The sequence below is a fragment of the Penicillium mononematosum genome (genome assembly GCF_028829835.1).
Source record: "Penicillium mononematosum strain IBT 11891 chromosome Unknown utg000005l:1.0-9366267.0:1.0-9372171.0, whole genome shotgun sequence".
Taxonomy (NCBI): Eukaryota; Fungi; Ascomycota; class Eurotiomycetes; order Eurotiales; family Aspergillaceae; genus Penicillium; species Penicillium mononematosum.
Genome location: NW_026643275.1, coordinates 9,323,815 through 9,339,543, shown reverse-complemented (window position 1 = coordinate 9,339,543; position 15,729 = coordinate 9,323,815). Strand labels below are relative to the sequence as shown.

The 15,729-nt window shown below is 48.2% G+C and overlaps 8 protein-coding genes across 8 annotated transcripts; 5 read left to right on the top strand and 3 right to left on the bottom strand.

Annotated features, from left to right (window-relative positions):
* Positions 1-32: 32 nt before the first annotated feature.
* On the bottom strand, positions 33-342 carry N7519_011814 (uncharacterized protein; the record flags this gene model as incomplete). Its single annotated transcript, XM_057298587.1, has 2 exons — positions 33-63; positions 122-342. The coding sequence occupies 2 exons, from the start codon at positions 340-342 to the stop codon at positions 33-35; spliced, it is 252 nt and encodes an 83-aa protein (XP_057146469.1).
* Positions 343-1,846: 1,504 nt separating this feature from the next.
* N7519_011813 (uncharacterized protein) lies at positions 1,847-2,335 on the bottom strand (the record flags this gene model as incomplete). The annotated part of the gene is made up of 1 exon (XM_057298586.1): positions 1,847-2,335. The coding sequence occupies one exon, from the start codon at positions 2,333-2,335 to the stop codon at positions 1,847-1,849; it is 489 nt and encodes a 162-aa protein (XP_057146468.1).
* Positions 2,336-4,268: 1,933 nt separating this feature from the next.
* On the top strand, positions 4,269-8,120 carry N7519_011812 (uncharacterized protein; the record flags this gene model as incomplete). Its single annotated transcript, XM_057298585.1, has 10 exons — positions 4,269-4,271; positions 4,318-4,611; positions 4,659-4,727; positions 4,792-5,206; positions 5,253-5,501; positions 5,611-5,633; positions 5,958-6,001; positions 6,060-6,208; positions 6,263-7,188; positions 7,233-8,120. The coding sequence occupies 10 exons, from the start codon at positions 4,269-4,271 to the stop codon at positions 8,118-8,120; spliced, it is 3,060 nt and encodes a 1,019-aa protein (XP_057146467.1).
* Positions 8,121-8,688: 568 nt separating this feature from the next.
* tfb5 (TFIIH complex subunit TFB5) lies at positions 8,689-9,026 on the top strand (the record flags this gene model as incomplete). The annotated part of the gene is made up of 3 exons (XM_057298584.1): positions 8,689-8,707; positions 8,776-8,927; positions 8,979-9,026. The coding sequence occupies 3 exons, from the start codon at positions 8,689-8,691 to the stop codon at positions 9,024-9,026; spliced, it is 219 nt and encodes a 72-aa protein (XP_057146466.1).
* An 828-nt stretch (positions 9,027-9,854) lies between these two features.
* On the top strand, positions 9,855-10,340 carry N7519_011810 (Hsp20/alpha crystallin family protein; the record flags this gene model as incomplete). The annotated part of the gene is made up of 1 exon (XM_057298583.1): positions 9,855-10,340. The coding sequence occupies one exon, from the start codon at positions 9,855-9,857 to the stop codon at positions 10,338-10,340; it is 486 nt and encodes a 161-aa protein (XP_057146465.1).
* Positions 10,341-10,789: 449 nt separating this feature from the next.
* Positions 10,790-11,688, top strand: N7519_011809 (enoyl-CoA hydratase/isomerase family protein; the record flags this gene model as incomplete). Its single annotated transcript, XM_057298582.1, has 2 exons — positions 10,790-10,899; positions 10,950-11,688. The coding sequence occupies 2 exons, from the start codon at positions 10,790-10,792 to the stop codon at positions 11,686-11,688; spliced, it is 849 nt and encodes a 282-aa protein (XP_057146464.1).
* Positions 11,689-12,209: 521 nt separating this feature from the next.
* On the top strand, positions 12,210-12,995 carry N7519_011808 (rhamnogalacturonan acetylesterase RgaE; the record flags this gene model as incomplete). The annotated part of the gene is made up of 2 exons (XM_057298581.1): positions 12,210-12,309; positions 12,358-12,995. 2 exons carry the CDS (start codon positions 12,210-12,212, stop codon positions 12,993-12,995), a joined length of 738 nt encoding a protein of 245 aa, XP_057146463.1.
* Positions 12,996-13,268: 273 nt separating this feature from the next.
* N7519_011807 (isochorismatase family protein family) lies at positions 13,269-15,679 on the bottom strand (the record flags this gene model as incomplete). The annotated part of the gene is made up of 4 exons (XM_057298580.1): positions 13,269-13,540; positions 13,578-14,331; positions 14,394-15,180; positions 15,237-15,679. 4 exons carry the CDS (start codon positions 15,677-15,679, stop codon positions 13,269-13,271), a joined length of 2,256 nt encoding a protein of 751 aa, XP_057146462.1.
* Between the last annotated feature and the right edge of the window lie 50 nt (positions 15,680-15,729).

Here is a 15,729-nt window from a genome sequence, read left to right as displayed (position 1 = left end):
CTTCCCAGGTAGAACAGCCGATCATCTTGTGTTTACTGAGAGAACTTGTCGGGAACGCCCTTTCTGTATATGGAATTAGCGCTGACTTCGCTCCGTTAAAGAGTCCCGCGAGAAACCATACCCAACCTTGTCCATCTGTTCACGGCCGGCATCTGTCACCTTCTTAGCAGGGTCACTGCCACCCTGGCCACCACCGAACTTCTGCTCCGCGGCGTTTATACCTGTTGTTGTTAAGTTGAAGTCTAATGCGCCAGAGTTTAGACATTGAAGCTCACCCTTGTCAAGGTATTCTTGGCCCTTGTTACCTCCGAGCTTGTTGGCGAGACCGGAGAGTTTGTCCATTTTGAAAGAGTTGATGATAGTGATATTAAAATGTATAGAGTAAAGAGGTGGTTGCTGAGAAGAAGGTTGAAGCAACTCCGGGTGAACCACCCTTTTATAGGGGCCCATCGAGTCTTTCTGATAGAGAGTCTATTACAGTGTACTCCGCATTCTGTATGATGCTTAGCCCTTCTTAGAATGATAATTGGCTTTGGCATGGAATGCTATCGTCATTGCTGCACTCGGATCATCCTAAATGTGAGTTTGCCTCCGCGGAATCATTCCAAATGCATCTACATTGGCATACTGCTTCGATAAGCTCACATCTGAGGTCATATCGATGATCTCGATCTCTCCAGGTGGACCAAGTCCGTAGTCTTAACGGCGAGACTGGATATCGTGACGTCAGCGGGTATATGGGTATTCTTGTCCGAAGCATAAATGGACACCCTCATAACGAGGCATTAAGGTATCAAGGCATAAAGGCATCAATATAACTAACGAGGAACCTTCCAAGACGGCGCTTCTCCGAACTCCCAATGATACACCCGACCGTCGATATTCACTTGTTCAACCTTCTGCAGTGTGATTTGTCACACTTCTTGACGTTTATTCAATGAAGGAATCTGACGCACAAATTCTGTATAAATTCTATTTCAATCTATCAGCCTAACGTGATTGACAGGCAAAGTAAGAATCTCAGATTGATAGTATCCTCTCTATGAATTCGAATAGGCAGTTGATAGTAGAATGGGTAGTGTCTGTTCGATAATGACTGAACTCCTCTATATTTTCCATAAAACACGGGGATTTCACCTAAAATCCTTTCGAGGCAACAGTGCAAACTAAACGAGAGACTCAAAACAACCAAGTCAAGGTGTCACCGGATCCCCCACTATAATATATACATACTGTATATAACCGCTCTGCAACCGTACATTCAAGTTTCTTTAGTTCCCGCAAGCCCCAAAATATTAGCCCTTGTAGCGTCCTTCACAAGAGGCTATAGATATAACCTTGGATACGGACCAGAGACTTCGTTGCCTAGATTACCTAGTAAACATCTCAAGCGAAAGTCTATATCAGCATATAAATAGAGCTAATACCAAAGGTGAACATGCTTATCGTGTTGACTATAGATGCAGCGGTCTATACAGCATGCATATTGAGACAAACTAATACTATGAGAAGTATTATGAATAAAATTCCCAGATCGTATACTGTAGAAAGTAATAAATTGAACTGTCTGCCTTTTCATGTACTCCCAGTATGACAGATCAGAAAGGAATCAGCAAGAAACAGTGAGAATCAACAACAAGAAGCAAAAATGACTGAAAGCAGGCTGAATTGAAACGTCGAGACGACGATGCAGTAACACGAGTACGACCAAACTGCATATAGCCTAGGACACTAGTCTTCCACTAATCTTCCTTTGTCAGGAGTCAAATTTCAGATTCTGCATGGCTGAGATCTGCATAATGCACCCCGCCTTAGGGTTAGCATTGAACCCTGCAAATGGCCAGTGTTACTGGGAATTAACTGGGATTTTCAACATACCGTGGACTGCTTCTAATTCAAAATAAATGGAATCAGAAGTGACTGGGGTCAGCTCCAGGTACAGGTCAGATGTGCGTGACATATAGAGCTTCGAAAGAGTGTCTTGAAAGGTGAAAATGGGACGTGTCTCATCGACCCTAGTGACCAAATAGGGTTGTTTTGTTCCTTCAGGATCCAGCCTGCATTTGCTGCCCTCCTCACATAGCAGGGTCTTGTAGGAGTCCAGAGGCGTGATAACAGCTTCATCCGGACTAAAGCCCTCAGTATCGAATTTCCAGACCTGCGCCTCAAGATTTGGTGGCTTGCCGAATCTCACAGATGTTGCATCCTCGGCATCATGCAGTAACGAAAGAGAGTCGCCCCTGACAACTTGCTTAATCTTATCACGAAATACTACACCGTAGGCCGGTTGGCAAAGGGCGGTCATGAATCCGACCAAAAGATACGATCGCATCATAATGTCAGATGCCAGTGTAGGATAGAAGAATTTCGGTATGTGAATGTTTGAGGCAAGTGATTAATAGGTAGAAGAACCGGGGGAAATGGACGTATTTAATGTCCAAGTTAATGTCCAAGTAGTAAGCCACCGTTCCAAATAATATCTTGGATTTTCAATAACCATATAGATCAAATGCGGAAATTCTGCAGTGCAGCATCATCAACAATCGCTAGTTTAAAAATATGGCAAGGGATAGCATGGTTACTCTATTGATTATCGAATTCTCAGGTGCGCCATACTCTCCAGTGGCCTATATCCACAGTTGTGGATTCCCATGTATCCTTCAGCTCTTCAGCTGGAAACGAGCCAGTTCCGACGATCCTTCCTATAGCGTACACCGCTACTTAGAGCTGAAGCACGACAGTAGGTTTCTAGCTCCCTACTCCGTACATTCGAGGACATGTGGGGCTGGGAAGACGATTCTTAGGTCGTAGCTCTCGGAACGATCCTAATCTACGTGATCCACTCGTGGAGGTCGATCATCACAAAGTCAAAAGCTAATAGAGATGCGATACAGATAGAGAATCAATGAAGAAAACACTATATGGATTGACTGTCTCGCACGAGGAGAGGAGGAAGAGAAGGAAAGGAGAGAGAGCTATCAAACATGTGGGTTCTTATCACATAGTGATGCCTCAGGCATCCAATAAAAGCTAAACCCCCTATACGTTCCAGTGCTTTCTTTATTTGAAGCTAATTCTCCTCAAGCTGTTCAAGGCTACCGAGTATGTCATGGGTCTCTAATCCGCTTGTTGCACATATTTGATGAGGGTTTTCAGGTGGTTCGATCGTGGCTTATAGTGTTGATACCTGCCTGTCCGGGTTCTGCTAGCAATATTTGTCCTCTGTGGCGGTATGGGGGTCCAGGACATTGCATGATTCTATAAAACCCAAACTGATTGCTGACCAGAAGCCTGTTTGGCGTTGGCCTCAGCAGACAAGCGTATCTATCTCTTCATTTCGCTTCAACGTGTTTCGCTTCTGTCGCAGAACTTCCAATACTTCTTCCCGACTATTGTGCAGGGCCTCGAATACGGGAAAGTCGAAACCCTTCTGATCACCGCGCCTGTATGGATTGCTACATTCCTTGTCTCGCTGCTGGTGACATGGACATCTGGTAAAACCAACGATCGCAACCTGCATATGTATCATTTTGGTCAGCGTGGCAGGATGTGTGATTGCCACTGCGACGACTAATATTATTGCCAAATTCTTCGCTATGTTCCTGTAATTCGGCCATGATTCCGTTGTCCTTCGGAAACCTGACAATAGAGCAGGATGCCCATGGGAACTGTCTCTGCATATCAGATTACCATCGCCTGCGTCGCCCATTCGTTTCCCCGGCTGGTTAAACGGTCTTTAGCAATCGCTATTGAAATACGATTGGAAGTACCGCTTCGATCTATGATAATGTGGCCATCGTCTTCAGGACCTCGATACATTCCAGGAAGAAGCGCGACCGCTCCGATAGCATTCCTAGTGGCGTTGGGTGGCCCTAGTCATTCGCCTTGTGCATATTTACCTGAACAAGCATCTGGATGAGACTGAGTTCTCGGGCGTATTCCTTCTAATGCAAACGATCTAGAATCTAGAAACCCGGCTATTGAGTTCCGGTATGTTCTATGATCCTATAGAGACCATTAGACCATTACCTAGGTACTAGGAGAATGTTGGGATTTTAGCTACACTCGAAATAAACATGGAAGATATAGAACGTATATAAGTCCATAGTAAATGCATACTATACATATATGTAAGTCCATATTAATTCTCTCGTACCCCGACGGGGTCCATTCGACATTCGCCATCGGAGTCCAATCAAAGACAATTTGGTCATTTTTCGTTTATCCGAAATCAACACACTTCATCTTCATCTCTCGCATTCCGAAAAATGGTACGATCTGTTACATCCTGTGTTTGAATTACGCTGATCTTGCAAGGATTCATCTTTCACTTCGGTCCCCATTCTGGATTTCTCTCAGGCGCTATCATCTAAACCCGCCTTCCTGGCAAGCCTTCGTGAGGCCCTGAATGTTGGCTTTTTCTACCTTCGAAATGCTCCGATTTCGGTCCAAACCCAAGAGCAATTTATAGAAAAGGCCCTAGCTCTTTTCGAGCTACCTCTAGAGAAGAAGCTTGAGATCGAAATGGTCAATAGTCCGCATTTTTTGGGCTACTCAAGGCTTGGTGCAGAAATTACGGCTTTGAAACCTGATTATCGTGAACAATTCGATGTAAGCTTGGGTTATATTATCTATTGGGATATCTACTAACTGGTCAGTTTGCAACCGAACTCCCTGCACCTGGTCCAAACGAGCCTTTGTATAGGAATGTGGTTGGTCCTAACCAGGTAAGATCTTATATATTTTGTCCACGGGTCTTTGTTTCAGTGAATGCTTATAAAGCCCTGTTAGTGGCCAGATGAAACGGCAATCCCCGGGTTTCGTGAAGCATTGGACACATATCTGTCGGAAGTGAGCAGCCTCGCAGAGTTATTTCCAGGGTTGATTGCAGAAGCATTAGATCTCCCATCAACTTCATTCAATCAGGTTTTTGATACCCCGCAGCAACATAAACTGAAGTTGATCAAATACCCGCCCCCTCCTGGAACTAGCAATGAGGAGTCTGGATTTCAAGGCGTTGGTCCTCATAAAGATTCCGGATTCCTCACATTCCTTTTGCAGGGTACACCTCACCATGGCCTCGAGGTCCAAAATAAGACCGGGATATGGATTCCTGCACCGCCACTTCCGGGAACATTGGTTATTAATATTGGCCGCTCTCTGGAGGCACTAACTGGGGGGGATCTGCACGGCAACCACACACCGCGTAAGCTTACGGGTGGAGAACTTCCAAGATAGTGGAGGCTCTTTAGGACCGAGGTTTTCGTTCCCGGTTTTCCAGGGAGTTAGTCTCGATCTTTCCGCCGACAAGGTCTCTTTGAAGATCCCAGATCATAGCCGTGCATTGGTGAAAAATGACAAGGTCAAATCAGATGCAGAGGCAACGTTTAACGAAATATTCCATGGGAGCATTGGCGAGGGAACCTTCATTGCCCGGGTGACCAGCCACCAAGATGTTGGGCAGCGATGGTATCCGGACATCTTAGCGAAAGCATTGAAGGGTCAGAAGGATTTTCTTAGCTAACTGCTGGTATCTATATAAATATCTTTGATATCTCTTGGCGTAAGATTGATGCATATCCCTACTTAATTCAGACTGACGTTGTATAGGAGAGTTGCATGGCAGTGGGGGGGTAAGCACATATGTACATACATGTATGTATGTAGCTGTGATTCGTGTTCTGAGTCGCATAAGACACTCTGCATCTACTAATATCGTATTTTACCCTTCGTCTTGAGCCGTTTCCTTTGTTTTAATAACTATTTCTCATCGCATCTACAATGCGCTGGATCAAGCCGCTGCTCTGGCTTTCTGCAGTAACAGTGGCCCAGTCCACCGAGGGCATCTCCAATCTTGTTAAACGAAGACTGCCAGATCATGTTAATAACTTCCATTTTATGCTGGATACTAATCTCGGAGGCTATGATTCATATGTTGTGACCAACGCTCTAAATAGGACGATTTCGGTCAAGGGGTCCTCCTAAGCGCTTTATCTTCGGGGTGAACACGGTCATTCCCTTTCTTTTCATAAAAGTCAGCAGCTGAATTATGTTTCCAGTTTACATCGGTACCTCACCGATGTCGCCCATGTCGATATTTACTGGTTTATTGGTAGTCGGTTGGATGTCGCGCCGTCTGAGTTGCCTCCCCTAACCACCCCAATTCAAGGCTCCAGTACAGTCCCTTGGCGGTATCATTTCAACACAGGTATGATGCACATCTAGATTATATGTAGTATTTGTTCTTGCTAACTGAACTTAGTAACCTTCTCCTACACCACTGCCTTCTGGGCATGGGAGGACTGGGAGTCACAGCTAGACTGGATGGCCCTACGCGGTGTGAATCTACCCCTTGCTTGGGTTGGCCAAGAGAAGATCATTCTCGAAGTGTTCCGTGAAATTGGCCTTAATGATGCCGAGATTACCACTTTCTTCAGTGGTCCAGCCTTTCAGGCCTGGAATCGGTTTGGCAATATTCAGGGCTCCTGGCACGGTGATCTTCCCGAAACATGGATCGATCAACAATTTGATCTGCAGAAAAAGATCATTCATCGCATGGTAGAGCTAGGGATGACCCCTGTGTTGCCGTCCTTCACTGGATTTGTTCCGGCTAATCTATCTCGTGTTCTACCAAATGCCAATGTGGTTCGCGGATCACAATGGGGCGGTTTTCCCCTTCAATACACAAACGACACATTCCTTGAGCCATTCGATGTCAATTTTGCCAAACTCCAAGCTAGTTTCATCAGCAAGCAACAAGACGCATACGGTAATGTCAGTCACATCTACACCCTCGATCAGTACAACGAGAACGACCCTTACTCGGGTGACATGGACTATTTGCGTAATGTCACTCGTAGCACCTGGCACAGCTTAAAACAGGCAGATCCTCATGCGATATGGATGATGCAAGGCTGGCTTTTCTATGCCAATTCCGAGTTTTGGACTGATGAGCGAGTGGAAGCCTATCTGTCTGGTGTAGACTCCAACGAGGATATGTTGATCTTGGATCTTTTCTCGGAGTCTATTCCACAATGGCGTCGAACGAACAGCTATTATGGAAAACCTTGGATCTGGTGCCAGTTGCACAACTTTGGAGGCAGCATGGGCCTATATGGGCAAGTCCAAAACCTGACTCAGAATGCTACTGAAGCGCGAATTGAGTCTCCATCCATCTCAGCATGGAGGGTCAAGAAGGAAATGAAATTATGTACGACTTACTTCTAGATCAGGCGTGGTCTCAGGCCCCATTGGACACACAGCAGTACTTTCAGAATTGGGTGACGAGTCGATATTCTGGCCAGAAGCATATCCCGAATGGGCTCTACGTGGCCTGGGATTTGATGCGACAGACAGTGTATAACAACACAAACCTCACAACACTAGCCGTGGCAAAGTCCATTGTTGAGATTGAGCCTAAGCTTTGGGGTTTGGTTGATATCGTCGGTACACACGGTACAACTGTCAACTACGAGCCACCTGTACTGGTGCAGGCGTGGCAGTCGATGTACCAGGTAACAGAAGAAGAACCCAGATTGTGGTCCAATCCGGCTTACCAACATGACATGATTGATGTGACTCGTCAAGTCATGGATAACGCTTTTATTCTGTTATACTTGGATCTAATTGAGTCTTACAACAACTCTCGTTCTACACAGGACACATTTGCGCAGCAAGGGGAGAGCCTCCTCCAAATTTTGAGAGATATGGACTCCATCCTTCTCACGAATCGAAATTTCCGACTTTCGACCTGGATTGATTCGGCACGGGCCTGGGCCAACGGTAACAAAACCGAGATGGCATTCTTGGAATATAACGCGCGCAATCAGATTACTCTATGGGGACCAAATGGAGAGATCAGCGGTTACGCTTCGAAGCAATGGGGTGGGCTCGTTTCCTCATACTATGTGCCCCGTTGGCGTATGTTCATTGAGTATCTGAAGTCAACGCCGACCGGGTCATACAATGCCACTGAAATACACGCAATAATACGTGAGTTTGAGCTGCGGTGGCAAGATGAGACATGGTCTGCTCCCGAGCCTACTGCGGATATGGTGGATTTAGCCAAAGTATTGACCAGAGTCACTCGCCAATGGCCATCTGTTTTTGGCCTGGAGTAGATCGTTTTCGTGGCTTATGGTGAGACATCGCTGTCCTAACGAGCAGCTTTGGAGTTCCAGATATACAAGGAATTTGGTCGTGTCTTGCTTCTGTATATCCATGGATAGGTGCTATATCTCAACAAATCGATTCACCAATGCCCGAGTCCTCATCTCGCAGGTTGCCGCAGCCCGACCTGGTGCGTAAATTGCTCAGCAGTCAATCTCCCGTCATAAATCTGGCTGGTATGGAGCATATTGTAGGCAGTTAAGGCAATGCTGTATGTTGTTCCTGAGAGATACTGTTATGGTATTGGTTGCAACTCTGCCTAGGCTGGGATTGGACCTCCGGAGACGAGCGAAATGGGTATTGGGGTGTTGAGCAAGAGTGAAGAAGGGAGTTAGTTTCTCGGGGGTGAGTTTAATTCCTAGAGAATGGATGTTTTGTCATTTGTGAATGAGGGAGATAGAAGAAGTTGAGATGAAGTTGAGATGAAGAGGGCCAATGCCCAAATGTCTTGGCACATCTCCAACTTCTCCGCCTCCTTCCTCTCTTCTTCTCTTCTCTTCAAAACACTTCTTATCCAACATGCCACGTGCCGTCCGAGGTAAGCTCTCTCTCTCTATCTTTTCTTATTTCCCAGTTCTTTTTGCTGACATTTTGTGTTCTTGGCAGGTCTGCTGATCGAATGCGATCCCTCAATTAAATCCATGATCCTAAAGTACGACGAAGAGCGACATGACTACATAGTGGAGGATTTGGATGACGAAAACCACCTGGTCATCAAGGAGAGCCAGCTGCAGAACCTCAAGGTTCGCCTGGATCAGGTACTTACTGCCCCCTAGCTATTTGAGGGCCATTACTCACGGATTTGACAGGACCTTGACGAAAAGATCATGCAGCTGGACGAATCGGAATCTGAATAGAGTCATAACCAGCCACTATGCATTGAACCTGAGACCTACACGCGAAACGCGAAGCCAACCGGTCCCCGTATCCAAGTCCAGAACGCACTCGCAGAACACGGCCAAGAATGTGCCTATCTCCCACCGCTTGTTACACAGGTTCGCGTCATGATTTCATCAGTATTCAGCTGTTGAACCCAGTTCGACCACCTCTCTCGACAATCTACCCTTCCTACTGATGAACACTTGGCCACTTTGCAAAGAGAAACACTCTCAATGAAAGTGTGGGGTTCGCTCTCGGACGGCGGAAGGGAGGTTGGAGACTGTGCAGCCTATCGAGGGTTCGTTCATACTTCGCAATTGTGTATGCCAGCTCCGGATTGTGCTGGCTAGTAATACTCCCAATGAATGAGAGACATGTGAAGTGATCGAATGTTGACGCAGCACATCATCCAAAAGTACCGGAGAAACCCTTACTCCGGCAGGGATAACCATGGACCACACCCATAGACATATATCATGTAGCATGTCACTCTTCAGGGCGAACACACTTGATGACACTTGCATTCTGGTAGACACCCGCGGGCAAATACATACAATGTTGTCAGTCAATTACGCTTTATTGCATAAGGCACCGGTCACGACCATCAAGATGTCAACGATGGGTTACACGTGAAACCTGGAAGCAGCGAATGTTTTCATATTCTCTTTTCTGTGTAAGGGAAACTGGTTTCGAGTGCATTATGGCTATATAAGTCCTTCATGGACTCCTCGAGTGTCTAATATCCCTTTCATCAGACATATATCCTGCAAACAAAACCACCTCAAGCTACCCAACTTCCAACTTACATGTCTCTCCTCCGTACTAGCTTCCCCGGCTCTGGCGACTTCGCCCCTCTCTTCCGTCTTCTTGATGACTACGATGATCACCGCTCTGGCCGTACCCAGGCCGCGGTTCGCTCGTTCTCTCCTCGCTTTGACATCCGTGAGAGTGAAGAGGCATATCATTTCGATGGTGAACTGCCTGGCATCGATCAAAAGGACATCGATATTGAGTTCTCCGACCCCCAGACTCTGGTTGTCAAGGGCCGCAGTGAACGCGAGTACCACACCGAGCCACCAGCCGAGGCCAAGGGTGGCACCAAGGATACCGAAACCAAGCCCACTCACCGGTTCTGGGCCAGCGAACGCTCCGTCGGCGAGTTCCAGCGCGTCTTCTCCTTCCCGACTCCTGTCGACCAGCACAATGTCAAGGCCAGTCTGAAGCACGGCATCCTGTCCATTAATGTACCCAAGGCCACTGCCGCTACGTCCAAGAAGATCACCATTGAGTGAACAGTCATTCCAGCTATGAAGTATTCTTTTTGGCAATGGTATTGCATGGAAGTTGGACTTATTAGTTCTTTGGTATCTCTGTTACTCTCCACGTACTAGTCTAATTAATTCAAGCGCCATATTGTACTCCTAGTTTTCTTTGGACACATATGTATATCTCATGATCCGGGGCCTCGGCACATGCAAATCCCAAGTTGACACACAAATACAATATTGAGGCGTATAGATCTTAGAGAACATCATCGGCCCCGGAATTTACATTTCAAAACGAGATTTAAGGCATTTAAGGAATTCAATTCAAAGCATTCGAGGCATTCAGAGTTGACATTCGGACTTCCCAGTTGTGCCGAGGTCCCCCGCTGTGCAATAACAACTCTTTTATACTCACACACTCTCTCTCTCTCTTTCTTTTCTCAGACCCCAGAAACAAATCATCTCTCTCTCAAAACATGGATAACTACTCTTTCGACTATTTTACCGTGCAATTTCCTGCCGATCATCAATATGTGGCCCATGTGGAAATCAATCGACCGGAAAGGTTGAACGCCTTCATCGAAGTGTGAGCGCTAACTCTCGGACTTTGATCGTATATCTTCTAATCAATATTAGTATGTGGGAAAACATGGCCCAGATCTTCAACAAGCTTTCCTCGGATCCTCAAGTTCGTGCGATCGTCCTCAGCGGTGCTGGAGCGAAGGCATTCACCGCCGGGCTGGATGTCAAAGCGGCCTCGGAAGGTCTTCTGTCGTCAGACTCAGACGCCAACACCGACCCAGCTCGAAAGGCGGCCGTGTTTCGTCGCCATATCAGCGCCTTCCAGGACTGTATCACCGCGGTAGAGCGCTGTGAAAAGCCCGTTGTGGTTGCCCTCCACGGGTTCTCATTAGGACTCGGTATTGACCTGTCAACGGCGACGGACGTGCGCCTCTGTTCTCGGGATACCCGGTTTGGGGTCAAGGAAGTCGATATAGGGCTCGCAGCAGACATCGGTACCCTCAGCCGACTCCCCAAGGTGGTCGGAAATTACGGATGGGTAAAAGAGGTGGCTCTGACGGCACGCGAGTTCGGTGCTGAGGAGGCGCTACGTGTTGGATTTGTTAATGCGGTGTATGATAACCGTGAAGCCACTATTGCGGCTGCATTTAAGCTCGCCTCCCTGATGGCCAGCAAGAGCCCCGTGGCCGTGCAAGGCACCAAGGAGATCTTGAACTTCTCACGCGACCACTCTGTGCAAGATGGTCTGCGGTATACGAGCGTATGGAACAGCGCTGCTTTGCAGACGCAGGATATCTCGGCAGCTCTGCTATCTGGACTGCAAAGGCGTACTCCGACATTCGAGAAGTTGTGATGGGCAAATCCACTATTTTCCACCTTGTATATACAATCAATGTATGTAGTCTGCTAATTTCCCAAATATCCAATGTCATCATTCTTTTCACAGAAACTTTGCATCTGCCAAGGAATGTCAGCCATCGTCACATCCATTTGACCGTGCTATTTACGGAGTATTCCCATGCATATGGACTGTTTTAGGATAAATTCCCCATTTTTACCCCCCAAAAGCCTTGTTTCGAGTCCGTGTCCGATTCGGATGTTTTATTTTGATGGCTTTCCATGAATCAGAAAGCATCGATCAACGGATCTCCGCATTTCCTTTACATCTCCTCTTCTCCTCTTCTCCGTGAAACTCGAAAGTGAAACTCGAAAGGGTACGCAATAGCTGTCTATACCCCCGCTAACGATGTCACTTTTTCCACGTATCCAAGCCGTTGCTTAACATGGCTTGAAAATGTATAATTTCCAAGAACCTGCCCATTCCCAGAACATTCACTGAGCCTTTCCAGAACTTGATCTATTATTTTTCTCGCCATGAAATCTGCTATTCTTCTGTCGCTCATCCCTAGTGCGCTGGGTGCGACCCTCTACCTTGCCGGTGACTCGACTATGGCAAAGGGATCTAGCACAACCGGTATGTGTATCCTTTTTAGGCCCCAGGATAGCATGCTAATACTCCCAGGTTGGGGTGAATATGTTGCGCCCTATACCTCACTCACCGTGTCCAACAAAGCGATCGGCGGCCGTAGCGCACGGTCATACACCCGTGAGGGTCGGTTTGATGCCATTGCAGAAGTGGTTCAGTCTGGAGATTGGGTGGTCATCGAGTTCGGCCACAACGATGGAGGCTCTTTGAGTACCGATAATGGGCGTACCGATTGTCCTGGCACAGGAAGCGAGACCTGTAGCACAACCTACAATGGGGTCGCCGAGACAGTGTTGACGTTCCCGGCATATATAGAGAATGCCACCAAGATGTTCAAGGCCAAGGGCGCGAATGTGATCATCTCGAGTCAAACCCCCAACAATCCCTGGGAAACTGGGACCTTCAGCTATTCCCCATCGCGGTTTGTGGGCTATGCGCAGCTGGCAGCTGAAGCCGCCGGCGTGCCCTATGTTGATCATGGGGCTTACGTGGCGGACCGGTTCGAGACGCTGGGCCAAACCGCTGTCAATGCGTACTTCCCCTCGGATCACACTCACACCAGTGCTGCCGGTGCATCGGTGGTGGCTCAGGCATTCTTTAAGGCTGTGGTTTGTGGAGATGTTGTGCTGAAGAGTTCGCTGACCACCACCTCTTTCCCTGGTTCGTGTCTCTAAATAGCAGAGTAGCAAGGTACGGGACCTGCGCAATTCTGAGCTTTATCTGTGTGACTATAATTCTGCTGCCTGTAGAGCGAGATAACAGGAGATTGAGAGGTTTCGGCTGAACTATGTCCAAGAGGAGTTGTAGACTAGGTTTCAACCCAGTCTGGCTCATCGCCAGGTAAATTCGTAAGGTTTCGTAATATGTTCATACTAAAAGATCAACACTGAAATGCAAAAGCTGTCGTGGAATAGGCTTTGTTGTGGGAATACAACCCCAGTCCGATTTCATTCCTCCAGAATAGACCGAACGATGCCCCAATTCTCGACTCGCTGATAATATTGATTCACGTTCACGAACCGAGCATCAAATGCACCCTGGGTCTGTACAATCTCCCGCAGAACTGGCCATAGAGAGCAATCGTCGATGGTGAACACGGAGCCTCCTAGGTAATGTTGGCCCTGCAGAATACTCTCCCAATCCTCCATCCCATATTCAAACACACTACCTGAATCGGTGGCACAGTGCTGACGCCAGTGTGCCAAAAACCGGTCAATCGCTGTCAAGAAATTGCCCCCCACGTAATGAATCCACACCTGGCCGTAAGGTCTCAGCAGATCGGTTAGCCATGTGCGTTAGGATAACGGAATCGCCTGCGATTGTTGCTCCATCGGGCGTTTCGTATACTGGTAGTGTCTTTGGACTGTCACTAGCTCCCAGTTTCTCATGGTCGGTGACCAATCGATACCGGATGCCGTTTTCACCCAGACAGAGACGCACACGCAAGTTGGCCACAAGATCGCAGCCAAGCACTAGCTGCCCTGTTGAAGTAGTCACAAAATTGACCACGTCGAAGCCCCCACCGTACACGGCATCCCAATCGAATTCGGTGGCACGATTTTCCTGGCCAAAAGCACCAATGAGGCGTGCTGTTTCAGCAGGATCCCCATGAACCACAGCACGGGCCTGGTCCAATGTCTTACTGACAGCCCCTTGTCCCCAAATTGTGTTTGCCACAGGGTCGATGAAGGTGCCAATGTGACGGAACGTAAGGGAAATGCGCTGGCCGCCGTAAGCTTGCTCCTCAGCAGATTTGGTCGCGTTAGGTCGTTTGTCGGCCCGGATGCCATGAAGCCATCGCATGTTCGTCTTTGGGCCCAGCACAAAAAGTGACTTGTGAGGAAGAGGCACGCGCTGCGTCGTCCGACATGGTTCAATCCCTTCCTCGGGATCAGATGCCGAGGCCTTGGTACGGAGGACCATCATGCGCTCGGCACCTAAACTAACATTGCAAATGAAAGATCCTCGCACAATATCCAGCGTCTTATCTGAATGCTCTGATATGCGATCCTGTCCATCACGATAAAGCTGAATAAGCACATGATTCAAGGGTGGCCTAGTATCTGCTCAACAGCCATTCGCACTTCATCAACCGCGGGGGTAAATGGCTTGAAGGGTGGAGACTCGTCTGCCGGATGACGATATATGGGGATTGCTCCATCGGGTCGAGGTTGGCCCTGAACTGCAACCAATCGGGGAACCTGGCCCGACAGATGGTACATCTTCTGCCAATCTACCTCGGCCTGTATGCGCTCAAAGGAGTCTGCAGCCAAGTTGACATTGTTCACAAGGCGCGAATCGCCCTCCCCGATGTTGACTTGGGATGCATTTGGTATTTCCGCGGATTGTGAAGGTTCTTTTGGGGCGTCTCGGCGCTTCGGACGGCGGACGCGCGCGCGCACCTTCTTTTGGTCTTCCACTGGACCCCGTGCCTGCGCAGCAGTAGCGCGCTGTGCACGAGAGAGACTAGCGAGTTCCAAAACGCTCGGATCCTTTAGGTCACGCGAGTCCTCCGTGGGAGAGTTGTCCGCGGTATTCCAGAATTCCAGACCGTCCATGACGCTCTCGAGGCCAGCTGTAGCTGCTGACCTCTTAGGCTGCGGTGCACCTTGGCGGGCAATTGCCTCAGTCTCATCCCAATCTAGCTCCTGGATTAGCTCCTGAGCGGTGATACCAGCCGCCCCCAATATATCCGCCATACGCCGCATTGCTTCTTGATGCCGCTGAAAATCGCGGAAACCTAGGCAATCCTCCACAAGTGTCACGGAAAACCCGTTGCGGACAGCATCCAAAGCGGTCGCAAACACAGAGACATTGGACAACGAGCCACAGAGGTACAACTCGGTCACAAAACGTGTCCTGAAGGATAACACCAGCCCGGCGGACTCCAGGGCGGAGTATCCTGTTTTGTCCACCACGGTGTCATGCTGGGCATTGATGGCGGCCAGAATTGGTGCGGGGAATTGATATCCGGGGTATGCGGGTCAGGGCATGGCGAAGACCCGGAGAGAAAGGCTTCTGGGTCGACAGGTTCTGGTGAATCATGGTCCGACCCGGCTTCAATTATATCCGAGGTGGGCATCTCCTTTCTGCGCGGTGGCTCTCTGTCCAGGACAATACGATCACCAAAGTTCCAGTCAGAGATGACCTGAGGGGATTCATATTGTGAACGCACCCAAACTACATCACCAGCCCGACGGAATGCAGACGCCAGCTGTGGAAGGGTTTCGAGGATGTCCGGTGTATTGGGGATATATAAAGCTCCGGACGGACGGACAAAGTCATTTTGAAAGTCAAGTAGTAGCAAAGCCTTCCGAGTTTGGATAGTGGGCAAATCCCCAAATGCGAAGACACTCATCCTATAGACATGGTACGATGACTAGGAAGAGGAAGTAATCCAAACAATGC